General features: G+C 49.8%; 1 protein-coding gene and 1 long non-coding RNA gene across 2 annotated transcripts; one reads left to right on the top strand and one right to left on the bottom strand.

Moving 5' to 3' along the window:
- Nucleotides 1-5,417: 5,417 nt before the first annotated feature.
- LOC146334603 (uncharacterized) lies at nt 5,418-18,132 on the bottom strand. The gene is made up of 3 exons (XM_084823619.1): nt 18,110-18,132; nt 13,476-13,622; nt 5,418-6,793 (listed from the first exon to the last, which is right to left on the bottom strand). Exons 1-3 carry the CDS (start codon nt 18,130-18,132, stop codon nt 5,944-5,946), a joined length of 1,020 nt encoding a protein of 339 aa, XP_084679745.1. The 3' UTR covers nt 5,418-5,943.
- LOC146334602 (uncharacterized) lies at nt 18,061-22,344 on the top strand. The gene is made up of 2 exons (XR_014786375.1): nt 18,061-18,629; nt 21,352-22,344. It is a non-coding gene; the product is annotated as an uncharacterized LOC146334602 (long non-coding RNA).
- Nucleotides 22,345-27,545: the final 5,201 nt, after the last annotated feature.

Below are 27,545 nucleotides of genomic sequence, written 5' to 3'. Positions count from 1 at the left end.
CTGGCATCCGTAAACAATATACAAGGGACACTTTAGTAGGAGCACCACATTGATTAAACAAAATAGTATGAAAGTAGCAAGCAGACCTGTAGCACACAGAAAGCACACAGGAAACAGGTATGGGGCATTCCGAAGCCTGGGATTTCGGTCGCACTGAAATGATATCAGTCTCTCTAGACTCTCTTCCAGGAGAACCTGTCTTCCAGGAGCCTCCAACACAGATTCCGAGTGAGAAGGGGACGGTGCAGGATCCGGCACAGCTGTGGGAAGCCAGGAGCCTGAGAGCTCGGTTCTAACATGGCTCCCACTGGCTTGTGTGCTGGGGTTGGTGGTGGTAGTGGGGAGATGCACGCTGCTGATAAGGCCTCCCTCCCTCCACACCCAGGGGGCCTGACCTCAGTGAAGACACCTGCCTTCTGACCAGTGGGCCTTCCATGGGTACAGGACAGTAGGAGAATGTGGTTCGGGGCTGTCTCCTCTCCTGCATCATCAGATCAAGAGGACAGAGCAGAGGTGTCCTCTGAGTTGGAGCCATCGCCTAAGACGCAGGTTTCCCTGCTAGGATCGAGGATCCGATACAGATCCTTAGTGCCCGCTCCACTGTGTTTAAGCCAGGGATTTTGGTGGAAGCAATGCTGGGATGACCTGCAGAGCTTCCCCACTTTGTCCTAGAACTTATTGGGATTAAGGCCGCCAGCTTGAGCCAAGGCTGCTTGGAGGTTTGTTTTGGTGGTCATGAACTGAACCTTGTGTAACTCTTATGTTGATACCGGGGAACAGGGGATCTTTATTGGGGCTGTAAAGGCATAAACCTGCTTACTGGAATGTTCTGCATGAAGCTGGACCAGATGGCCTACAAGATAGCTCCATGATGCTATGATTCTATGCCAGGAATTGAAGCTGAGATGTCAGGCATGGGAAGCATCTGCCCTAACATGGACCTCAGTAGTGTCTTTTCCTTGTTGATGACCTGGTGCCTGTGGGTCACCTGGAACCCACAAGGAGACCTGTGTGTGCTTGCTAGAAACCCAGTGTTTGCCCACCACTCAACTGTTTGAAATAATAATAATAATAATAATAATAATAATAATAATAATATGACAATCATCATCATTCTAATCATGATCATCTAGGGAGGGGGGCAGGGAGAAAAATGCTCATGGGGAAAAAAGGACAAATGCAGCTGCAGGCCTGAAACGGCTACCCACCCCTGCTCTGGGGGCTAGAGATGTTCAGAGGCAGCCTCCCCTCATGTGCCAGATGCTGAAGGCAATGAAGAAGGGTGGTCATCACCACCATGACCTGTTCTGTGAGCTTCCAGAGGCATCCATCTGGCTGCTTCAGTTTGCTGGGGGGAGTAGACCATGATCTTTTTCAGAAAAGCACCCTCTCTGATGGAAAAAAATGGTGCATGATGCTGCAATAGGAGGTGGAAACGGTCTTCAGTCCCCTCAGTGCCTCCTTAGATATTTCTCCTGCACAAGGACCGCCCATTGCACTGAGCAAATATAATACCCCCATTTTCCACCATAATTTCAGATAGAGAAAGGGGGGAGGGATATTAGAAGAGGAGCCATGCTGGATCATAAGAACATTAGAAGAGCCATGCTGGACATAAGAACATTAGAACAAGAGCCATGCTGGATCAGACCGAGGGTCCATCTAGTCCAGCATTCTCTTCAACCAGTGCCAACCAGCTGTTGGACAGGAACCCACAAGCAGGGCATTGGACAGGAACCCACAACAGCACCCTCATGCCCATGTGCCCCAGCAACTGGTGTACATAGCCTCACTCTGTCTGTTCCTGGAGGTAGCACAGGGATTGAGTACCTCTGATCCTGGAGGTAGCACTCAAAGAGATTGACTTCAATCCAATTGGGGAGTTTTGCACAAATTTCAGGAGGTTTGCACAAATCTCCCTTTTGATTGTTGTTCGATTTGGACATTTGCGCAAAGCTGGCAACAATTGCAGGTAGGGATGTCAGAGAATTCCGCCACGGATCTCAGGGAGGCCGAATGCCAGCGCATTCGGGCCCCTGAAATCGGTGGCAGAACGGTCTGCCCCCCCGCCCCCCCCCGGGACAGGACTTACTTTGGGCAGATCTTCCTGGTGGCAGCCGCCGCCATTTCCACAGCCAGGAAGATCCGCCATGGCCATTTCCAGTTAAAAACAAAACAAAGCAAAAAAAGTGATAGGCTACATAAAGATTTACGTAGCCTATCACGGCTAGATTTATAAAAAACACCGTGATAGGCTACGTAAATGTTTACGTAGCCTATCACGGCTGATTTAAAAGAAAAAACAACGCGCGTACGCAAATGGCGACGCCCATGGGCGCCTCCATTTGCGTTCCTTATTTTGGCCCGTCCTAGTCTACGTAAACATTTACGTAGACTGAGACGGCGAAAATAAGGGGAACGCAAATAGCGTAGACGCTACGCTATTTGCGTTCCCCTTATTTTTGCCATCTTAGTCTATGTAAATGCTTACGTAGACTAAGACGTGCCAAAATAAGGAACGCAAATGGAGGCGCCCATGGGCGCCGCCATTTGTGTACGCACATTGTTTTTCTTTTAAATCAGCTGTGATAGGCTACGTAAACATTTACATAGCCTATCACGGCTGACTGCAGGGACACAAATGGTGGCGGCTATGGCCACCACCATTTGTATCCCTGCTATCCAGTGGCCAGATGTCCGGCCTATGGCGGAGCCGGCTGTCGGCTCTGCAGAATCCCTGCGGAGCGGAGCCGGCTGGTCAGGATTCGGGGGGGAGGGACGGAGCGCCTCCCCCCCGGCCAGAATTTTGGGGGGAGGGACGGAGCGCCTCTCCCCCCACAAATGTCACCCTTCGAAAAGGTAAGTGACTTTTGTACATCCCTAATTGCAGGTGACAACCAGAACTGAGAACGACATGAACAGTGAGAAAATGTTGACAGAGTTGTAGTGTTGTTGAACATCACTCCTTCATCCATCCCTAAAGGAATCTTGTTTCTCCTCTCAAAGCAGTTCAACATCCCCTTTCAAACTCACCAAACAAGGTCACAAGCAGGAGAACGTGTTCTCCAGAAAAGTTCTCAAATTGTTGGCCATGTGGTTAGGGATGGCGGAGAATTTCTCCCCGAAACTTCGGGGGGCCGAGCGCCAACGTGTTCGGCCCCCCGAAGAAGTTTCGGGGAGAAATTCTCTGTGCCCCCCGCCCCCCGCCCCCCCCCGGGACGGGACGTACCTTTCCCGCGGGTCCCAGCGGCGGTTCGTCGGGTCTTCGTCAGGGGCGGGGGCAGCCGCCGCCCATGGCGCCGCCATTCCAATAAAAGTTAAAAAAAAAAACGCCCCCGTGATAGGCTACGTGATGATTAACGTAGCCTATCACGGCTAGATTTGCAAAGTCAGCCGTGATAGGCTACGTTAATCGTCACGTAGCCTATCACGGGTGACTTTAAAAAAAAAAAGCGCGTACGCAAATGGCGGCCCCCATAGGGAGCCGCCATTCACGTTCCTTATTTGGTCGCTGTAGTCTACATAAAGATTACGTAGACTACGTTGACCAAATAAGGAACGTGAATGGCGGCTCCCTATGGGGGCCGCCATTTGCGTACGCACTTTTTTTTTTTAAGTCACCCGTGATAGGCTACGTGACGATTTACGTAGCCTATGACAGCTGACTTTGCAGATCTAGCCGTGATAGGCTATGTTAATCGTCACGTAGCCTATCACGGGGGCGTTGTTTTTTTAAAAAACTTTTTATTTCGTGGCCGGGCGAGGCGAGACGCCTCCTCCCTGGCCTGAATTTCGGCCGGGCAAGGCGGGAAGCCTCCCCCCCAGCCTGAATTTCGGCCGGGCGAGGCAGGAAGCCTCCCCCCCCAGCCTGAACTTCACGGGGAGAGCAGCGAAGCACCTCCCCTCCACCGCGAAAAGCTGCGAGATCAGGTAAGTGGCTTTCGTGCACCCCTACATGTGGCCAGGTTTGAATAATGTGCAGTTTTATTGGAGAAGAACTTTGCAAATATGCAATTGCAAAGTGGTGCAGTTTAACACTTTCGTCCATGGGCGGATGTTGTGTGACGTCGGAAATGTGCAGCGGGAATGCATACCTTTGGGGAAATGCACAGTAACACATACACCCATGGTTTGGTATGTGAACTGGGGTGGGGGTGGCTGCAATCCGTTATGGACATGAGTTTGGGATATGCTTCTAGGTGTTCACCAGAAAACCTTGACGGCCTCTTTTACAGATGTTCACATGCCTATCTGATGGATGGAGGTTCACAGGAAACGTCCTAGGCTGGGGGGCAAGGGGAGAGTTCCCAGTGGAAGGCTTTCCCAGTGCTGCCCATGATAAAATCTCACACACAGCCCATTCCACCCACAGGAGTCAACCAAAGTGAGAGGTGAATCTTACTGCAATAGTGGCAATCGGACGGTGTTTTCCACCATACCGGAAGACTGCAAATTGGCTGAAGGGGTGCAAGATGGGCTGCGTAGCACCCACAGTTCTGTCCTCCCAATGCCTCACTGCTGCCTCCCCGCACACACACTAAAACTGCCGCCTGAAGCAGCCACCTCACTCTCCCTAATGGTGGGGCCGGACCTGGTTGCAGAGCGGGAGCCCGCCCGCTGGTTGTCAGGTGCAGCAAAACAAAGCAAAGACTTCGACTCCAAAACACAGAGGCTTCTGACCTCCAAATTAGTGCCCAGCACCATATTGTGTGGAGTGAATTTCGGGTTGTCCGTTGCCAGGAAATCTGGGCCTTCGGGGCCTCACCAGAATTCCACAGTGCCCCTGACTCAGCTTGCATTTCCGGTAACTTTTTGAGTGGGGTGGGTGACTTTGTTTTTGCAATAAATTGTGTCAGATGCTTTGGTGTACTTTTCTAAAGAGGAGTGGGGGGGGAGATCTGGTTCCATCAAAGAACACATGGCAGCATGAAAGAGACCTGACAATCCACAAATGGAGCAGAATAAACAAAATTCGTACATCCCTAGGAGTGTGTGAAGAAGTCCCTCCTTTGCTCTGAATCTCCCACCCTCAACTTACTTGGATGACCCCATTTGGTTGTAGCATTATGAGAGAGGGAGAAAAATCTCTCCCTATTGACTTCCTCCACAGCAGGCATAAATGTATACCCTTCTAGCATGTCTCCCCTTACACACTTTCCCCCCCTAACCTAAAGAAACCCAGACATTGTAGCCTTTCCTCACAAGGGAGTTGCTCCAACCCCTTGATTGTTTGGGGTGACCTTTGGAAGTGGCATTGGGGTTCCCTTGAAACCTCACAAACCTCCCTGCAAATGGAACCCTGTAATTCACAAGCAATTGTCCAAGGACCCAAACCCAAGTTTTTTCTTGATCTCTTGGGCCTTCTTTGGCAGAATGTGGAAACTCTATATACAATGGAAACAAGAGAGTATTTTTTTCCATGCACTATAGAAGACTTTATTGGATAGGAAACATCATACAGGAAAGAGACTGAGAACATTTGCAGTACTGAAGAAAACACCATACGGAAAGTGATGAAGATCAGTAGTTAGCAATGTGGTTTTTAGAAGTACCACCAGGAGTGGGAAAGTAAATATAGCTATGTGGAAAGGGAAATCTGAGAATAATATGTCATAGGACACTGGTTATAAGAGCCATCACAAAAGCCAGTGAAGGAAGATGATGGATAATGAAGGTTGAAAAACATCGTGATGAACGTTGGGACTCACTGTCAAAAGTGCTGATCAACCACAGAAAACAAAGAGTAGACCTCTCCCTGAAAATTGTGATTGCTCATCACTTTTGACACCCAATGCCCACAAGCTTAGCTGTGAATCTCTGGAGCGTAATTTTCAAAACCGGGTTGGTCATGTACCAGAAGAGCCATTCCATGTGTCCGTGTGTGTATGAGCAAGGAGAACAATGTGGGCTGCATGATGGGATGTTAATTTGGGTGAAGGAGGATCAGCAGCCACCCACTGGGAAGGACGGGTCCACACGGGATGGTGCAGTGTTGGATGCTGGAAGGCTACTCACAGTGAATGGGAAAGATGAGTCCACATCCACATGGAATGGTGGAGGATGGGGTGCTGGAAGGTTGCTCAGAGCGACTGGGAAGGATGGGTCCGCATGGGACGATGAAGGACAGGGTGCCGGACGGTTGCTCCGAGCGATTGGGAAGGACGGATCCACATGGGATGATGAAGGACGGGGTGCGAGAAGGTTGCTCCGAGCGACTGGGAAGGACAGGTCCACATGGGATGGTAAAGGACAGGGTGCCAGAAGGTTGCTCAGAGCGACTGGGAAGGACGGGTCCACATGGGATGATGAAAGATGGGGTGCCGGAAGGTTGCTCAGAGGGACTGGGAGAGATGGGTCCACATGGGATGATGAAGGACGGGGTGCCAGAAGGTTGCTCAGAGCGACTGGGAGAGATGGGTCCACATGGAATGATAAAGGACGTGGTGCCGGAAGGTTGCTCAGAGTGACTGGGAGAGATGGGTCCAAATGGGATGATGAAGGACGGGGTGCCAGAAGGTTGCTCAGAGCGACTGGGAGAGATGGGTCCACATGGGATGATGAAGGACGGGGTGCCAGAAGGTTGCTCAGAGCGACTGGGAAGGATGGGTCCACATGGGATGATGAAGGACGGGGTGCCGGAAGGTTGCTCAGAGTGACTTGGAGAGACGGGTCCACATGCGATGATGTAGGATGGGGACCTGGAAGGTTGCTCAGAGCGAGTGGGAAGGATGGGTCCACATGGGATGGTGCAGGATGGAATGCAACAGCAGGGCACCATGATGGAGAGGATGACCTGAAATACAACAAGAATGAATACACTTGCACATGTGAATGGAAATGCACAGAAAAAGCACGCATACCTGAAATGAACATACAACCCACCACTTTCCCCAGTGGAAGCCAAGTCCTGATTTGTAAGTACTTATGAGTTTCTTCTCTTTAAGAAATAGAGGTTGACTTTGTAGCCTGAATTTCTCTTTCAGTGGGGCAAGTTTTCTAAAATCATAAAATCCATCAGAACTCGGTTCTGTGCATTTGTAACTATAGGCAAGTAGAGTAAGGAGGAGGAGGAGGAGTGGAAACTCTGCATGGATGGATGCAAGAACTGATATTTCATGGTTAGCTATTTTTTTAAGAACATACACCTTGCCTTGCCAGACCAAGCGCTATCTGCTCTAATACTCTTTCTCCCATAACGGCCAGTCCGATTCTTTGGAAAGTTAACAGGCAGGCCATATTTCATAGCTGGCGTCCAACATCGGTTCTATGAGACAAGGCAGTGTTTTCAAACATGTAAAAAGACGCAACCTCCCCTGGTTTATAGTCACTGATTAACCTGTCATCCACACATATTTGGAATGCAATGTGCTCCTGACGATCACAGCAGATTGTGAAAATGTGTCCCAAATCTAGTGCTCAAGGTATGTGGCTGACAGGAATGTTGACTGCCCAAACTAAATCTGAGTTGATTCAGGAGTCCCAAATGAGACCCTAGTCCTCAAAGCCTTTCCTTTGTCTCTCTCTCCAACTAACGAATTCTCAATTTGTCCAAATCTTGTTTGGACCCACATTCAACATCCATCAAATCCAAGGCTCCATGAAATTAATTCACTTGTTATGTGCATGACTTCCAAATACAGTTATTTAGTATCAGGTTGAGGCTTTTTTCAGCATCAGTTGACTAATAGTATTTCTGAAGATAGTACCCCATCCTACATTTTTACTAAAGGAAATTCCCATCATAAATTTTAGTTGGAACATTTTAGACCTGTGCTCACCAATGCCGCATCTTGAGTAGCTGGCAAGATGAGCTACAAACGCATCTATGGCATCGCCATATGGCCAACTTCAGCCGAAGAGATTGAGTTTCGTTGTCTGAATACCTGGTGGTGACCACTTGCAAAAACAACAACAACAACAACCATACAACAGTAATTGCTTTCAAGAAGTCTAGCATCTACTCTATTTTCTTGTAACAGAGACATCTCCTGATCAGTAGACACATCTCATATTGAGTGACATCCAACTTACTGAGATTGCTGAAGAAGAGAAGTGTAAGGAGGCGAAAGGAGCTGATGGAAAAGTCTAGCGATGTGAGATCTTTTATACAGGTTCTCATCGCCTGAGGAGATGAGCCATGCTGTGGCCCCAGAGAATAACACATTCTGTCTATCTCATCATTCAAAGGCTCAAATCAAAGACCTGCTGTGCTTTGTGACCATCCGCCCCTCACTAATCCTGCATATTTGGGAGTGCATATTACACCCTGCTTTCCCCTCTCATTTGACAATTAAGCCAGTCTAAGTTGGAGATTTTGCTTCATTTTGCTGTAATCGGATCATAAATGTAAAGGTGGATCACTCACTGTGCTGTATTCTGTGCATGTTCATGTGGGTGACATCTTCACAGAATGCCTAGTGAGGTCTATTCCTGTTCTTCAGATTACAGGTGGACTTTTCAACTGGTGTATTTCTTACTTTGGGAAGGGCCTCTTTCCTAGCACTAAAAGTCTGAGTGTGATCCAAATGCATGATGTGCATTATTAAGAACCACACCAAGTCCACCTGTTGACATGCAAAATTCAGTTTCCAAGCCTGCTCCCCTTGAGTTTCTCATTGGGAAAGCTAGTAAAGGAATCCCAGGCTTACTCCCTAAAAGCTCAACATGTATTTCTCCTTCTCCTTCTCCTTCTCCTTCTCCTTCTCCTCTTCATGGCACAAATGACATATCTCATAGGTATATGAGAATCAGCAAAAAAAGAGTACTCATCAAAGTTATCCAACTTTGGCCGACAATTTGAGAACTTTTCTGGAGAACACATTCTCCTGCTTGTGACCATGTTTGGTGTGTTTGAAATGGGATGTTGGACTGCTTTGAGAGGAGAAACAAGATTCCTGTAGGGATTGATGAAGGAGTGATGTTCACCAACACTACAACTCTGTCAACATCTTCTCACCGTTCATCTCATTCTCAGTTCTGGTTCTCACCTGCAATTGTTGCCAGCGTAGCGGAAATGGAAGATTTGTCCAAATCGAGCAACAATCAAAAGGGAGATTTGTGCAGACCTCCTGAAATGTGTGCAAAACTCCCCAATTGGATTGAATTCAATCTCTTTACGTGCAACCTCCAGCATCAGTGGTACTCAATCCCTGTGCTATCTCCAGGACCACAGGAAGTGAGCCTATGTACACCAGTTGCTGGGGCACATGGGCATGAGGGTGCTGTTGTGCTCATGCCCTGCTTCTGGGTTCCTGTCCAACAGCTGGTTGGCCACTGGTTGAAGAGAGTGCTGGACTAGATGGACCCTTGGTCTGATCCAGCATGGCTCTTCTTCTAATGTTCTTATGTTCCTGGCCACTCTCTGCTGCTCTCCCATTGTGGCCCTGCCTTTTTGTAGATACATCTATAGCAGGGTTGGAAAACCCCAGGTGTGCGGGCAAATCCAGCCTCCTTGGGTCCCAATCTTCTCTCTGGGTTTCCCAGATGACCACGCACCTTTCTCCCAACTTCCTGTTCTTCAGTGAACCACCACCCCAATTATAAAAGTTTGAAAAGCCCCTCCTAAGGCATCGTCAAAGGAAGGAAGAGCTTTCAGCAAAAATGGCTGGTCTTTTATTTTTAGGTTTTTGGACCCATCCCCTTTTGCCTTTGACTCCGTGAGCTGCTGAAATGAGGCCTCCGCGAGCTTCTATGACATGGAACACAGCACTCCTGCTGTATGGAGGTCTACAGGCCCAATAGATATGCCCCCTTTCATGAGGGGTGTATGCAAAATTTCTTCCACTTCTTTTTTCCTCCTCCTCCTCCTCCAGCACTATATGCCTCAGGATGAATTAAACATTTGTTTCAGGTCATTTTTTGATCAGGATTTACCCAGTTTGCATGGTTCGGATTGAATGAACACAGACTTAAATGTAACCTATGATCCAACTGACTTTGGAGCAACCTGTGATGCATGCAACCTACTTTTCCCAGCTTGCAAGGTGTATTGTGTCCCCCTCCCCAAACTGCATTCAAAAGCATGAGTATATCTGAGACACGTGCTTGGAAAAAAAGCATCCTTCCTAAAGATGTGCACAAATGCATGTTAATCAATGAGAGAAGGCTGCGTACATCTCAAAGATGTGCACTATTCCATCGAGCGCGAGTTTTGCTGAGATGCACAGCCTTGCCTTTCATGGCTTTGGAGAAAAAGTGCCTGCGATGTCCAATGTTAGTGTTGGCCAAGGTAGAAAGAGCCAGTCTAGGGATGTACAAATCTCTCCATTTGGGCCTGGTGTTGTTGTTTCTCCCCAATTGCAAGATTGCTTTGTCCTGAACCCTCCTTGTTCCACATGTGTAGGAATCTCTCTCCCCCCACCTTCTGTTTTCAGGACGCAGGGCGTTGCATGCCAGGGCTTGATACGGGATGGAGGAACAGGGCTTGGAACATGGATGACCCAGTTTTAGTGCTTTCCTCTAATTTGGTGGCACTGCAGTATTAACCCCAAATGCTCAGCCTTTGATTTACAGCTGAGCTTTAAAATGCTACTCTTTGTATTCTTTTTTTGTTGAGTATTAAAGGGAAGGAGTGTGCAAATTGGGGAGGTAGGTGCACAGGGAGCTCAGACTTTTGTGGACATGATTCTGCTGAGACTGAAGCTTTGGCTGCCAAGTGAGTAATTCATGCTAATATCATTGCATGACAAGTGGAGGGATTCCTGTTCAGATACTCATGGATACCTCCAGTGGTTTTCTTTCTTTTTTAAAATTAAGACACCACGTCAGACTTCTAAGGAATGGGCACATGGTGTGTGAATCCCAGTGAATCCAATCAAAACTCTTACAGATTGAAGAATTATCCCATTGTGGCATTTACAAGATTGAACACCCTTCCTCAGTCAGGCCCATTCTGTCTGCACAAGCCATGTGTATACAGCCATGTTCAGTAAAGAAATATTCTTGAACTGGGCTACACTTTCTCACATTGCTATTTTCCTCTGATATATTATCTGCTGGTGTTCTTTCAGGCACCCTCCAAACAATTTGTTAATTTCTACACACACACCCCAAAATGCCCCACCCTCAACATCTCTGCCCACAAACAGGGTGGTGAATTTCACTCGCAACTGTGCATCAAACCCAATATACTTTTTGCAACTTGCTGTTTTCTTCACCTAAAATTAGGATGGATAATGGCCTGTGGCTGCATTTGCTACCCCCCCCCCCGAGCATCTTTCCCCCTGTCACTGTCCCTGGATGATGATGGTGATTCTCATCATCATTATCATTTCAAAGGGGGTGAGTGGGGGAAAACACTGCCGTGCTAGAAGGCACACACAGGAGTGACCCATGGGTACCAAGTCATCACAGAGGAAAAGAAGGTGTTGAGGTGCACATTAGAGAAGACGCTTCCCATGCCTGACATCTCAGCTTCAAACCCTGGCATAGAATCCTGGCATCTTCTTGGACCTGTCTTGTTGGCCATCTGGTCCAAACGGCAGCTTCACACAGAAATTCCAGAGCTGGAGCAGCCCCAACTAATGCTGCCTGGCCTCTTCTTGAGGGCTTCCACTGAGAGTCTGTTGGGACCTGACTTCCCAGAGATGAGGCCTAATCCACAGTAAAGCCATTCACTGCCATAATTCCAGTAAGCAGGTTCATGCCTTTACTTCCCCAACAGATATCCACAGATAACGGGTCTCAACAGAAGAGTTACACCAGGTTCAGTTCATGACCACCAAAACAAGCAGCCCTGGCTCAAGCTGGCAGCATAACTCCTGGAAAGTCCTAAGGCTCCAAGAGAAAGCGGGAGAAGCTTTGCAAGTTATCCTAGCATTGGTTCTTGCAAAGGCTCTGGCTTAAACACAGGGTATTGGTCACTAAGGATCCATACCAGACCTTCAATTGTGGCAGGGAAACATTCCTCTTTGGCGATGGCTTTGGCTCACAGTATGCCTCTGCTCTGCCCTCTTGAAAAGACAACACAGGAGAGGAGACACCCCTGAGTCACCCTTTCCTACTGCCCCGTATGCATAGAAGGCCCCCTGGTCAGGAAGCAGGTGCCTCCATCGAGGTCAGGCCCCCCCAGCTGTGGAGGGAGATAGGCCTTATCAGCAGCCTGCATCTCCCCTTCACCACCATCAACCCCAGCAGGCAAGCTAATGGGAGCCCTGGTAGAGTTGAGCTCTCAGGCTCCTGGCTTCCCACGGCTGGGCCTGATCCTGCACCATCCCCTTCTCACTCGGATTCTATGTCAGTGACTACAGTTCCCCCCAAACTGGGGCTTTGTATCTTTTATTGTTCACTGTTCTGGAATCAGTCTAGATGTAGACCAGTCTATAACTGCATGCCCCAAGAAAGCATGCCCCAAGAGAGTTTCTCTGACACTGAAATAGGTTCACCTCCCATGTTATACTGGATAATGCATATTGATAAACCCTTCTAGGGATGGGTGAGAAATTCATTTTTCATTCATATTTTGGGCAGATTTCTCCATTTCACACTTCCTGGCATCAAACACAGCCCCAAAGAGGATGGGTAGTGCACTTTTGAGCTTCCAATGTCACTGATTCAACAACCACAAAAATGTGTTCGAAAATACATGCATTTGAAAAAATAGGCATGGAAAAATGCATACAAAGGCATTTTAGTCAATCGGAGAAAATCTATACATTACAAAAAGTGCACACAATTGATGCATTCTGAGGGAAATATGAGCATGAAAATAAATACACATTTTCATGACAAAAGGTTGGCAAAGTTAGCAATTTGATTTGGACATGGGTCAGCATGAGCTTTGAGATGTAAGTTGGATAGCTTTGATGAGTTCTGTTTTCTGCTGATTATACCTATGGATATGTCATTTGTGCCATGCAGAGGAGGAGAAGGAGGCGGAGACAGGGATGGAGATGGGGACAGAGAAGAAGAAGGAGAAATACATGTGGAGTTTTTAGGGAATAAGTCTGGGATTCCTTTGCTAGCATTTCCAGTGACAAAGTGAAGGAAGTCCCAAGGCCCTGTCCTTCCTTCCCTGGCTTTTGTGATGGCTCTTATAACCAGTATCCTATGACATATTATTCTCAAATTTCCCTTTCCACATAGCTATATTTACTTTCCCTTCCCAGCAGGTAACTCCTACAACAATCTGGGGTGAAGATTTCTCAGTGGCTTGCTTCTCCCATGGAGAGGAGAGACCTAAGCAGGGCGTCATCTTCTCTGGGAGAGGACTCAAGGGAACACACGGAAGGAAGCTCCTCCCTGCTTCCTCCCCTGGAATCTCCCAAGGACGGTTTGGAACCTACAATGTGGCCAGAATACAGCTGTGAAGCTGTTACCTGGGACTGGGCATGATGTTCACATCACACTGTGCTTTGCATGGCAACTGCACAGACTTTCTTGGCACCCAGGAGGTCCCAGCTCGCATCCCCAGCATCTCCAGGTAGGGCTGGGGGAAACGTTGTGCCCCAAACTAGGGATGTACGAAAGTCACTTACCTGGTCTCGCAGCTTGCTTCGCAGTGGGGGGGAGGCGCTTTGCTTCTCCCCCCAAAATTCAGGCCGGGGGGGGAGGCTTCCCGCCTCGCCCGGCCGAAATTCAGGCTGGGGGGGGAAGCTTGCCGCCTCGCCCGGACGAAATTCAGGCTGGGGAGAAGCGCCCCGTCTCCCCGGCCGCAAACGTCAAAAGAAAAAAAAAAAAAAAAGCCCCGTGATAGGCTACGTAATGATTTACGCAGCCTATCACGGCTAGATTTACAAAGTCACCTGTGATAGGCTACGTGACGATTTACGTAGCCTATCATGGCTGACTTTGCAGATCTAGCCGTGATAGGCTACGTTAATCGTTACGTAGCCTATCACGGGGTTGTTGTTTTTTTAATTCAGTTGTAATGGTGGTGGCGGCAGCCGGTCGAAAGACCAGCTGCCGCCCCCGCCCCCGGACAAAAGCCCGCCGAACCGCCGCCGGGACCCACCACCAAGAGGGACATTCGGAGGAGGTAAGTCCCATCCCGGGGGGGGCGGGGGAGTGGCGGAGAATTTCACCGCCGATTTCGGGGGGCCGAATGCGTTGGCACTCGCCCCCCTGAAGTTTCGGGGAGAAATTCTCCCCCATCCCTACCCGAAACCCTGGAGAGCCGCTGCTGCCAATCAGTGCTGACAACACTGGGCTAGATAGACCAGTAATCTGACTTGGCAGAAGGCAGCTTCCTAGGAACCTCGTCCATTTCTAAATCCATACTTTGAAGGTCAAAAGGCAGCTCTGACCTTGAAAGCCATTCGTGGCTTGGAACGGGTCTACCTGAAGGTGCACTAGTCTCCCTTTTTAGAGGCCCTTCTTTCGGTGCCTCCCACTCCAAAAAATGCTCTGTAGGTGAAGAATGGGGGAAGGTCTACTCAGTGGTGGCACCACAGTGGTGGAATTCACCCTGGATAGGTTCTCCTGGAAGAGAGTTTGACGCAATTTCAGTGCCTTCCAAATCCCAGGCTTCTGAATGCCCCATACCAGTCAGCTACGATGCTTCATGTTTGTGTCAGTTCTGCTTGTTACTTTCATACTGGTTTTTTTTTTAATGTTTTTAATTTGGAAAAAGTTTCCCTTTTGCTCTGGTTTTTGTCGTACTTTGTTCCGTTTCCCTTTGAACTTTTCTCTAACCTTACTACAGGAACCTGCTGAAGAGTGGTCAAATATTAACAACAACAACAACAAGTCAAGAATAATAGAAAAAAAGGAATAAAAAATAATTAGTGGGATGCAGGATGGGCTCACCAAGAAATCCCTCTCCCTTATGAGTGCCACCAAATGATGGCCACATGACCAAGGCCAGCAATCTAGGGATGTCAGAGAATTCCTCCATGGACTGAAATGGGATCGCATTCCCTTCAGTCCGTGCCACAGAATCCTCTGAGGAACGGCACGACGAGGTCCTGCAGAGCCAGCAGGCATGCACCTTTTTTTGGGTCTCCATTTACTTTCAGCCAAAACACTTCCTCTTCCTAGGGGCTTCCCAAAAGAAGGCTGTCTTAGGTGTGCCTGAGCGATACCCTCTTTGTTTAAAAGAGTTTATTGCAGAACATGACATGACTGTGCAGAACATTTGACAGTAAGGGTAAGTCACATGTCCATTCACAAAAAGACAGATATAAAGGCACTTGCAACTAGGCACGTTTGGACGGTGTAAAATCTGTAGGGACGTTAGAGAATTATGCCACGGACTCCAGTGAGGCCGGATTCTAAAGAATACTTGGTTCCAGATTCTAAAGAATACTCCGTCCCCTGGAGTCCATGGAGGAACGGAGCAATCCCCCCTGCCACCACATGGAAATCACCCCGGGACGGCCGTCCACAGCCCCGCGAATGGCTGCCCCAGTCTGTGGCTGCCATTTCCATTCTGCTTTAGCCATGATAGGCTACGTCAGTATATACATAGCCTATCACAGCCAACGCAGGGACGCAAATGGCCTCCGGCTGGAAGCTCCACTGGCTTCATGTAGAGCAGAGCTGGCTGGGGAGGATTCCGGTGGGGAGGGATGGATCGCCTCCCATCCCCAGCGGACGGCCCCAGCAGAATGGGGCAAGTCATCCGTACAGCCCTAAAAATGCGCTCCGTCTGTGTTCTGCAGAGTGTCAAATGCCTTTTGTTCCATTGCTTGCCCACAGATGGATGCGAATAGTTTTGTTGAAAAAACTTCATCATGCGGAAAAATACACAAAAAATTATGTAAGTATTTCCATAAGTATTTATGTAAATATTTACTTAATTTACCTTAGTACTTAATATTTGGTGTATTCTCCCCCATTCCATTCAACATTTCCTCAGCAGAAACTTATGTATTTTCCTACAAATTTATATGCGTAAATTTAGGGAAGATAAAAAAAACATCATCCCAAAGTCGATGGACTCTGTGTAGCCTGAGTGGGTCGCTCTGCAGGTCAGATTCTTGGACATCCAAGCTCATTTAGTCCATCTCAATTCCTGCAGTATCCCTAGTGACAACACAGGACTGCCACCAGCTCCAGCCGACTCCTCTTCGCTTCGCAGCAACTTCCTAATTCTCCCCACAGTTATTCCATAGCTATTCACTGCAGTGGGTACTTTGGGTTCTTTCAAACCTCCTTTCTCAGTGTGAAAAAATCTTCAATGTGTAGCAATGCGTGGCTGCGACATAGCACAGACAATGGGGCAAAGCAATCGGAGGTCCAGTCCAACGACTTCTGGGGAGCCAGATATCCCCTGTCCCCCACAGAAGGCAGCAAGAGACAGCTTTGAGATGGAGAAGGGGAAAGGGGGAGGCAGCCCGATGTGTTTCAACATGTCCTTGCCTACACGAGCGCTCCCATACTGTACTTTCTTGAATCATAGCATCACAGGGTTGGAAGGGGCCTTCAAGACCATGGAGTCCCACCCTCTGCTCAAGGCAGGAAGCCTGATTCCCAGGCGGTCTCCCATCCAAGGACTCCCCAGGGCTGACCCTGCTTAGCTTCCGGGGTCAGACAAGATCAGGTGCATCCAGCCCTTTGCTCATCAGCTGTGCAACATCTCGCCTGCCTCCGAAGTCTGAAGCAAAAGTTGCCTTGGCAGCAAGGACAAGACGTGCCAAAGCCCAAACAGCCTACTAGGGATGATTCTGTTGGATGGATGAATTTATGCTTATTAGGGATGGACGAAAGTCACTTACCTGTCCTCGAAGGACGTTTGCGGTGGGGGGGAGGCGCTTCGCTGGTCCCCCCGCGAAGTTCAGGCCGGGGGGCGGAGGCTTCCTGCCTCGCCCCGGCCGAAATTCAGGCCGGGGAGGAGGCTTCCCACCTCGCCCGGCCGCGAACGTGAAAGTTTTTTTTTTAAAAAAAACGCCCCCTGATAGGCTACGTGACGATTCACGTAGCCTATCACGGCTAGATCTGCAAAGTCAGCCATGATAGGCTACGTGAATCGTCACGTAGCCTATCACGGGTGACTTTAAAAAAAAAAAAAAAAAAGCGCGTACGCTAATGGCGGCCCCCATAGGGAGCCGCCATTCGCGTTCCTTATTTGGTCGCTGTACTCTACGTAAATGTTTACGTAGACTACAGCGACCAAATAAGGAACGGGAATGGCGGCTCCCTATGGGGGCCGCCATTATCCGTACACACTTTTTTTTTTTTAAGTCACCTGTGATAGGCTACGTGACGATTGACGTAGCCTATCATGGCTGACTTTGCAAATCTAGCCGTGATAGGCTACGTGAATCGTCACGTAGCCTATCAGGGGGCGTTTTTTTCTTTTTTCTTTCATTGCAATGGCGGTGGCGGCGGCAGCCGGTCGAAAGACCGGCTGCCGCTCCCACCCCACTCGAACACCCGCCAAACCGCCGGCCGGACCCGCCGCCGGGAGGGACATTCGGCGAAGGTAAGTCCCATCCCGGGGGGGGGTGCGGGGTGCGGGGGGGTGCGGAGGATTTCTCCCCGAAACTTGTTCGGGGGCCGAACACGTTGGCACTCGGCCCCCTGAAGTTTCGGGGAGAAATTCTCCGCCAACCCTAATGCTTATACAAATATGTGACTGTACTGGGTTTTTTTTTTTTCTTTTGCTCTCTCTCTTTTTAATGTACATTGTGGTGGCCTATGGCTTTAAGCAATCGTATCGTATCAGTGCTGACAATACTGGGCCAGATGGACCAGTCGTCTGACTCGGCATAAGGCAGCTTCCTAGGAACCGCGTCCATTTCTAAATCCACACTGTGAAGTTCAAAAGGTAGGTTTGACCGGGATAGTCATTCCTGGCTTGGAACAGGTCTACCTGAAGAAGCACTGGTCTCCCTTCTTTAGAGGCCCTTCTTGGCGCCTCCCACTCTGAAAAAGGACCTGCAGGTGAAGAATGGGGGAAGGCCTACTCAGCGTGGCACCACAGTGGTGGAATTCTCTCCCCGGAGAGGTTCTCCTGGAAGGGAGCTTGATGTGATTTCAGTGCCGTCCAAATCCCAGGCTTCTGAATGCCCCATGCGTGTCCCCTGTACTGCTTTGTGCTTGCCTTAGTTCTCCTTGCTACTTTCATACCGGTTTTTACTTTGGTGCTCCTATTAAAGGATCCCTCCCTCCTATGTTGCTTGGGGAGGGGGCCACATTTTGTTCTGTTCTCATTTAACCTTTTTCTAACCTGCTGAAGCGTGGCCGGGTCATGGCGATGATGATGGTGATGGTGATGATGATGATGATGGTGATGGTGATGATGATGATGATGGCGATGATGATGATGATGGTGATGGTGATGATGATGATGATGATGGTGGTGATGATGATGATGATGGTGGTGATGATGATGATGACGGTGGTGATGATGATGATGGTGGTGATGATGATGATGGTGGTGATGATGATGATGATGACGGGGGTGATGATGATGATTCAACAACGGTAGAGAGATAAATAAATAACAATCATCAGAGACATCTCTGATGGGCTCACCAAGAAACCCTTCTCCCTACTAACCCCAGCAATCTGAGTGCGATCTTCACTGCAACAAAGGAACATCGAATTAACAGACACCAAAGAAAATGAGAAGAGCTTGTGTGATGCAAAGAAGACTTAACAGGGAGGAGAAAGAGCGCTTGTCTTGAAGGGCTTCCGTGGTGAGCCGCTTCGACAGAGACCACCAGCGATTCTCTGCAGAGGAAGGGGTGTGTTTTCTTTTCCACTGAAGATGCATAGCATTAAAGGGCACAAGGCAGACGAACACCAGGGAAGCCACTGGTTACTGCAAGTATCATCAATATTGCTGTGTCTGGAGTATTCAGAGGCCCCCAAAGGAAGGTGGAGCTGTGGATGATACACATACTGAAGGTCCTAGAATTCCAGACGTAAATGGGTTCTGTCTGCCTTGGTAGACATGAAGCAAAAGGCCCGTAGCTAGGAGAGGCTGGGAAGAAAACGGAAGAGGGAGGGGCATGCAGTGGGTAGTTCAGGTGCAGGCAGGAGTGTCACAGGTGCTGATCGACCAGGGAGCCTATCGCCATGGGTATGAGACCAGGAGGCTCAACATTTGTGACTCCCGGGCCCATGAAGTCATCAGCCATGAATCCATCTCTCGATTGGTCAGGTCGCGTTTACATCCATTCCCCTGAAGCTGGGTTTCCGGCTTCACAGAGTGAGTAGCCGGGTGTGTAGCACACCTTGGGGGAGAACACAGTCCACAAACTCCCAAGCAGCCAGAAACAGAGAGCCCCCAGAGCTGCCGCCACAGGCAGTGTAGCCCCCCACACAGACCGGCTCGCAGGAGGCACTGAGCGATACTCTTGGGAGGGTCACAATAACAGCAGGTTGCCGAATCACGATTTCAGATGATGCAGCCTGGCTCATGCTGCCCATGCTTACCCCGGGAATGATGCTCAGGCTGCTCGATGACATTGCTCCAGAACCTGCAGAGGAGAAGCCCCCGGGGGAACACAGAGAGCCCAGACAGCCGACCGGGTAGAACACGGGAGGGCTACAAGAGGGGATGTAGGTTGGCCCGGCAGGATTCCGGGGGGAGGGATGGAGCGCCTCCCCCCCACTGCGGATTACCCGGCGTGGAGCCAGGGAGGTGTTTCGTACATCCCTAATATGTGGTATACATTCGTGATATTCTCACTGAGTTATCAGACCTCTGGGTTGAAAATGTATGGCAGGATAGTGCACATCAGGAGTGAACATTCAGGTAGATATCACTAGGGATGGACAAAAGTCACTTACCTGTCCTCAAAGCTTGTTTGCGGTGGGGGGGAGGTGCTTCGCTGCTCCCCCCGCAAAGTTCAGGCTGGGGGGGAGGCTTCCCGCCTCGCCTGGCTGAAATTCAGGCCGGGGGGGAGGCTTCCCGCCTCGTCCGGCCGATATTCAGGCCGGGGAGGAGGCGCCTCACCTCGCCCGGCCGCGAACTAAAAAGTTTTTTTTTTTTTAAATGCCCCCGTGATAGGCTACGTGACGATTAACGTAGCCTATCACGGATAGATCTGCAATGTCAGCCGTGATAGGCTACGTGAATCGTCACGTAGCCTATCACGGATGACGTAAAAAAAAAAAAAAAGCGCGTACGCTAATGGCGGCCCCCATAGGGAGCCGCCATTCAGGTTCCTTAGTTGGTTGCTGTAGTATACGTAAAGATTTACGTAGACTACGGCGAAAATAAGGGCAACGCAAATAGCCCCTGAAATCCATGGCAGAATGAAGCCCACCCCCCACCCCGCGAAAGGCACGTGAAACGGGACACCTACCTGCTGCCGTTCGCACCGACATGCGAATGGCGGCTGCGGCCGCAGCCGCCATTCGCTTCCTCACTATAGCCGTAATAGGCTACGTAAATACTTACGTAGTAAGTCCCTGCGGAAGCGTGATAGGCTGCATAAGTATTTACGTAGCCTATCACGGCAAAAAAAGGGAAGGCAAATGGCGGCGGCTACGGCGGCCGCCATTTGCGTTCCCTTTTTTTTTGCCGTGATAGCCTGCGTAAATATTTCCGTAGGCTATTATGGCAAAAGAGGGGTGCAAATGGCGTAGTGGCCGCCATTTGCATTCCCTTTTTTTCCCGCCATATTAGGCTACATAAATATTTATGTAACCTATCAGGGCAAAGAACAAAAAGGGAGCCCAAATGGCGGCCGCCGTAGCCGCCACCATTTGCGTTTGCTGTTTTTTTCTCTTTTTTTGCCGTGATAGGCTACGTAAATATTTACGCGAATGTCACCTTTCAAAAATGTAAGTGACTTCCGTACATCCCTACCATGAGTCAGCCCGTATTTTCTTCTAAAACTGTAACAACGATAAGAAAAGTAATGATGAGCTCAATGCTACAACCAACATTAACCATTACAACCAGACAGCACCATATGCACCCAGGACTGTCCTGACCCAGTGATAAGCAGCCTTAAATGAATAAGTTACTTTGGTGCCTGTCATGAAAGGGCCAGTCTGATATCAATTGGCCCAGATTTCCACAACCAGGGGGCCACTACCAAGAAGGCCCTATCCTCCTACCCACCAGCACAATTGCTTTGACAGGCAGGCCTTCAAGCTGGGCTCCTCTTTTGGATCTCAGGGTGCAGGTAGTCCATGAAAGAGGCAGAAGGATGAAGAACGTAGAAGGACGTGCCACAAATCACGTTCAACTCCCTGCTCTTTTTGGCCGAGGTGAGGAGACGTCTGGTCCAACCGGAAAATGTCTGTATGCACATGCATATGGGCTGAGTGTCTCTCACCCAAAAATGGAAAAGCGGCTGAATGAGTAGTACACAGGAGAGGACTATCTTTGCCCTCTGTAGTCACTCTGCCAAATGCCTCCCCGTCTTGAAAGGGCTGAGCAGCCTCCGTCTTTCCAGCTCCCGGACTCCCTTCCTGTACACTAACTCTCCACCCAACATTGCTTTCCAGGCCCAGCTCGGTCGCTCCAAGATGTCCTGTCTGCCGTCCTGCACCGTCCCAACCTGCATCCCGTCCTGTAGCCCTCCCGTGTGCTTCCCGGTCGGCCGTCTGGGCTCTCTGTGTTCCCCTTTGGGGCATCTCCTCTGCAGCTTCCGGAGCAGTGCCATCGGGCAGCCTCGGCATTGTTTCCGGGGCAAGCGTTGGCTGTGTGAGCCAGCTCCCCCCATCTGAAGTTATGATTCAGCCATCTCCTTGTGTTTTGACCATCCCAGGACCGGTGCTCAGTGCCTCCTGCGAGCCGCTCCGCGTGGGAGGCTTCACGGCCTGTGGCGGCAGCAGCTCTGGGGGGTTCTCTGGTTCTGGCCGCTTGGGAGTTTGTGGACCGTGTCCTCCCCCCAAGGTGTGCTACACCCCCTGCTACTCGCCCTGTTAAGCTGGAAGCCCAGCTTCAAGGGAACGGACATAAACGGGACCTGACCAATCGCGAGACGGATTCATGGCTGACGACTGCATGGGCCCGGGTGTCACAAATGTCGAGCCTCCTGCTGTCATACCCATGGCAATAGGCTCCCTGCTCGCTCAGCACCCGTGACTCTCCTGCCTGCACCTGACCTGCCCACTGCATGCCCCTCCCTCTTCCGTTTTCTTCCCGGCCTCTCCTAGCTACGGACCTTTTCCTTCACGCTTACCAAGGCAACTGGAACCCATTTGCACCTGCAATCCAAGGACTTTCCGTGCATGTGTCATCAACATCTCCACCTTCTTTGGGGGGCCCTCTGAATACTCCAGCATTCAGCACTTGCTAAGAAACGTGGACACTTCTGAACCCGAGGGTCTCTCTGTGTTCATTTGAGCCTTGTGCCCTCAAATGCCGCACTTGTTCCAGAGTCTGTGCATTCCGTCCCCTGCACAGAATGGCTTGCTGCGGGTTTGGAAGTGCCTCATCCTTGACGCTCTTTCGTGTGCTGTACTGCTCCCTATTAAACCTCCCTGCATCACAGCATGTGCCCTCATGGTCTTTGGTTTTCATTTGCTCGTTTCCTTTTGGCAGAGTAGTTCAGACTCAAGTTGGTGGGGCTGAGATCATGGCCACGCCTTTGATGGACCTACTGGGTGGAATGATGACTTGCTGTCTCCTCCCAAGGTCACTCTGAATATTCCTGCTCTGCCTCCCATCACCATCATCAGTAACAACAGCAACAGCAACAGCAGCATCAACAATAATCTACTTTAGTCCCCAGTCCTTATGAAATAAAGAGCAGAATAAAATATATTTGAAATTCCATATAAAAGTATACACAAGACAAAGTTTTCTCTTTGGCATTTACTTAAAGAAATCTCAGAGTTAAGACTGAGAAAAAGAAAAGAGCCTAAGAGTCAAAAACAACAACTAAAAAGAGCAGAAACAATTACTAAAATGCATTTCAAATTCAAAACTAACAATCTGCTCCACATTTGTGTGCGAGAAATTCCAAATGTATTTCCCTGAGGCTGGCAGCCTTTACCATAGTGGTGGGCAAGTCATGGCCCTCTAGAAGTTTTGGTTTACAGCGTACATTATTTCTCAGCATGGTGTTTTTGGCTGATGGGAGTTGTAGGCCAACAGATCTGGAGGGCCGTAAGTTGCCCACCTCTGCTTTGCTGCGAAGGAGGCTCCCGTCCAGGTCACAGGTGGGGCCATTTCTTGTGACAGGAGGCTGGTAAGCCACAGTGCTTGTGAAGCACCCACGATGTGCCATCTTTGTGCTGGACGGATTTTCACAATTGCCCTTCCTGTGCATGGCTCCTTTTGCCATCCAACCCATCCAGGGTTGTTTGTTGGCATGGTCCAAAACTATGCAGCACTCACGGCCTGTTGGAACACACAGGGAGCCATGGGGTGGGGGAAGAGTAAGACGCACAAGGGACAAGACCTTTGTGGTGACGACCCTCACTTGCGGATCTCCATTCCGATTGATGTGCACCACAATAGATGCGATGGGTCCTAAAAAATGGTTTATTTACCTTTGCTCCTAGGTGAGCCAGGACTTGATCAGATGCCATTCTGTACATGGTGTCATCCTATCTTCATTGTTAAGTATGACTGCATTCTTTTTCCTATCGTTGTTTGTGTCTTGTTTTGTCACTTGGGAGGGACAAGTATGGATGAAGGTGGATTGTTGGGATGCTTAGAAGCTATCCAGACCCTATGGCCTGTTGGAGAGTAGTTGCCTGGTTTGTTAACTACCCTTCAACCCACTTGCATGGTATTGAGCTTGCAGATGGTCTTGGATTCATTATTGCTGCTTGATTTCCATCTAAGATTGTTGCACACTTCAAACAGTGCAAACAGCGACGATGGAACAGGAGGGTTGCCCAAATCTCCCCAGATTTCTGCAAATTTTGACAGATACCTAAAGTGGGGCTGATTCAGTGTACGGAAGAAATGTTCACGAATTGGGAAATTTGCACAACTTGAACTGGGAATCACGAACAAGATGAGCGTGAGCACGTGTCCCAGAATTTGCAAATATTTTCGGCCGACCCATGCTTCCACCCACCTTCACAGATGTGAACAGGGCTAGGGATGGCAGAGAATTCCTCTCCGAATCTTCGGGAGGCCGAGTGCCGACACATTCGGCCCCCCGAAAGTGGTGGGGAAATTCTCCGCCGGCCCCCTGCCCCCCCTGGGATGGGACTTACCTTCAGCGAATGTCCCTCTCGGCGGCAGGTCCCGGAGGCTTTTCGGCGGCGGGGGCGGCGGCCAGCCACCATTTGGGTTCCTTATTTGGAAAGGGGTAGTCTACATAAAGATTTACATAGACTACGGCGAAAATAAGGGAACGCTATTTGTGTTGCCCTTATTTTCGCCATAGTCTACCTAAATCTTTACGTAGACTAGACGTGCCAAACTACGCAAATGGGACTTACGCCACCATTTGCGTATGCGCTTTTTTTTTTTTCAAAGTCACCTGTGATAGGCTACGTGACGATTTACGTAGCCTATCATGGCTGACTTTGGAAATCTAGCCGTGATAGGCTACGCAAATCGTTACGTAGCCTATCACGTTTGTGTGTGTGTGTGTGTTACTTTTTTTTTTTTGCGGCCGGGGAGACGGGGCGTTCCCCCCTGGCCTGAATTTCGGCTGGGTGAGGCAGGGCGCCTCCCCCCCCTCGCCTGAACTTCGGGGGCAGAAGCGAAGCACCTCCCCCCCACCGCGAAGCAAGCTGCGGGACGAGGTAAGTCCCTTTCGTCCATCCCTAAACAGGACATGCTCACATGTCTTGTGAAGAGAAACTACATGCTCATACATCTCTAATTAGGAGTGGTTGATAAAAGCATCAGAAGAGCCCTGCTGGATCAGTCCAAGGGTCCATCTAGTCCAGCGATTTGGTCACACAGTGGCCAACCGGCTCTCGACTGGGAATCCACAAGCAGGGCATAAGTGAAACAGCACCCTCCCACCCATGTTCCCCAGCAACTGTTGTACATAGGCTCAGTGCCTCTGGTAATGGAGGTAACATATAGCCATCAGGACTAGTAGCCATTGATAGCCTTTTCCTCCAGGGATTTGTCCAGTCCCCATCCAAATTGCTGGCCATCACTACACTCTGTGGTAGTGAATTCCATAGTTTACCTCTTGGTCCTTCTTTGTATCTGTCCTGAATCTCCCACCAATCAGCTTCATAGGGTAACCCCGGGTTCTAGTATTGTGAGAGAGGGAGAAAAACCTCTCCCTATCCACATTCTCCGTGCCATGCGTCCTCCTTACCCTCCTTTTTCCTAAGCTAAACAATCCCAGCTGTTGCAATGCTTCAGCCTCTGGATCATGTTAATTGCTTCAGCCTCTGGATCATGTTAGATGCCCTTTTCTGCATTTTTTCCAGGTCTGCAATATCTTTAGGTGTGTTGACCAGACCTGGACACAGTATTCCATGTGTGGTCGCACCATCGGGACAGTGTTGTATTGACAGGGCGAGTAGCAGGGGTGTAGCACACCTTGGAGGGAGGACACGGTCCACAAACTCCCAAGCGGCCGGAAGCAGAGAGCCCCCCAGAGCTGCTGCCGCCACAGGCTGTGAAGCCTCCCACGTGGACTGGCTGGGAGGAGGCACTGAGCACCATTCCTGGGATGGTCACAAAAGAAGGAGGTGGCTGAATCATGAGTTCAGATGGGGGGAGCTGGCTCACACAGCCAACGCTTGCCCCGGGAACGATGCCGAGGCTGCCCGATGGCACTGCTCCGGAAACTGCAGAGGAGAAGCACCCAGGTCTGGCCACAGCTGCACTTCCGGCTGCTGCTGCCATGCCGTGGACACAAATGGTGGCCGCTTCGCCGGCCGCCATTTGCATCCGTGCCTTAGGCCATGAAAGGCTACTTACGTATTTACGTAGCCCATCACGGCCTAAGGCATGGACGCCATTTGTGGCCGCAGCAGCCCGGCAGTGGCCGGAAGACGACCCGGAGCCACTGCCGCAGCATCGCACGGGGGCGCCGGATTCTTTAGGATGGAGTGTGACTCCACCCTCTTCCCACTCTTGGGTGAGGGACACTCAGCCCATGGCGACGAAAAAGCTGCACTTCCTACATGGCATCTGGCGAGTGCCCCACTTCTTTTCCTGGCACATCGCACCCTTCCAGGTCTTCTGGCAGCACAATTTGCCTCCAAATCAAGGCACCCTCACCCCACACCTGGTTTTTGGGGGGAGATAGGGCCTTCTCTGCTGCCTGAGGGATCGCATGACAACCCCTGATAGCTCCCCACGCCTGCTCTCTTCGTGTGATCCCAATCTCAAGTTGTACAGATGGACTGATTCAGCTCTCCAATCAAGGATTTATTTCCTAGAACTTTAGCCAAGGGGTGTGTAACCGTTGCCGTTCCCCAGCATTCGCTGTTGGACGTTTGTCAGAGTTGACTCTGTGGTGTGATGTTTCTGTGGGGTGTTTCTTTTAGGCCCTTGATGAAGGCAGTTATCAGAATGTGCTTTTGTTGCTTAAAGTGATGGGAGTACCAGACCACCTTACCTGTCTCCTGAGAAACCTGTACGAGGGTCAAGAAGCAACAGTAAGAACCAGACATGGAACAACCGAGTGGTTCAAAATTGGGAAAGGAGTACGACAAGGCGGCATATTGTCACCCTCCTTATTTAACTTATATGCAGAGTACATCATGAGAAATGCCGGGTTGGATGAATCAGAGGTCGGAATTAAGATTGCTGGGAGAATTATCAACAACCTCCGATATGCAGACGATACCACCCTAATGGCAGAAAGTGAAGAGGATCTAAAGAGCCTCTTGCTAAGGGTGAAAGAGGAGAGTGCAAAAGCTGGTTTGAAACTCAACATTAAAAAAACTAAGATCATGGCATCTGGCCCCGTCACTTCCTGGCATATAGAAGGGGAAGAAATGGAAGCAGTGACAAATTTTACTTTCTTGGGCTCCAAGATCACCGCAGACGGTGACTGTAGCCATGAAATTAAAAGACGCTTGCTCCTTGGGAGGAAAGCTATGGCCAACCTAGACAGCATTGTAAGAAGCAGAGTCATCACCTTGCCGACAAAGGTCCGTCTAATCAAAGCTATGGTTTTCCCAGTAGTAATGTATGGCTGTGAGAGCTGGATTATAAGGAAGGCTGAGCGCCGAAGAATCGATGCTTTCGAACTGTGGTGCTGGAGAAGACTCTTACGAGTCCCCTGGACTGCAAGGAGGTCAAATCAGTCCATCCTAAAGGAAATCAACCCTGAGTGCTCATTGGAAGGACAGATCCTGAAGCTGAAGCTCCAATATTTTGGCCACCTAATGCGAAGAGAAAACTCCCTGGAAAAGACCCTGATGCTGGGAAAGACTGAAGGCAAAAGGAGAAGGGGACGGCAGAGGATGAGATGGCTGGATAGCATCACGGATGCAATGAATATGAACTTGAGCACGCTCCGGGAGAGAGCACAGGACAGGAAGGCCTGGCGTGCTATGGTCCATGGGGTCACGAAGAGTCGGACACGACTGAACGACTCAACAACAACAACAACAACAACAACAACAACACAGTCAGCTAAAGACCACTTTTGCTCTGTTGTTCACTTTCGGTGTGGCTAAAGGAAGCCAGATTCCGGCTGAACCTCAAGAAAAACGTCCTGACTGTTAGAGCAATACAACAATGGAACCAATGACTTAGGGGTTGGTCGGCTCTCCCACACTGGAGGCCTTCAAGATGAAGCTGGACA

The sequence above is a fragment of the Heloderma suspectum genome, chromosome 17 (genome assembly GCF_057233095.1).
Source record: "Heloderma suspectum isolate Gila_16-S chromosome 17, 16-S_ref, whole genome shotgun sequence".
Classification (NCBI taxonomy): Eukaryota; Metazoa; Chordata; class Lepidosauria; order Squamata; family Helodermatidae; genus Heloderma; species Heloderma suspectum.
Note: the sequence above shows the minus strand (reverse complement) of the source record. Positions and strands in the feature narration are given on the sequence as shown.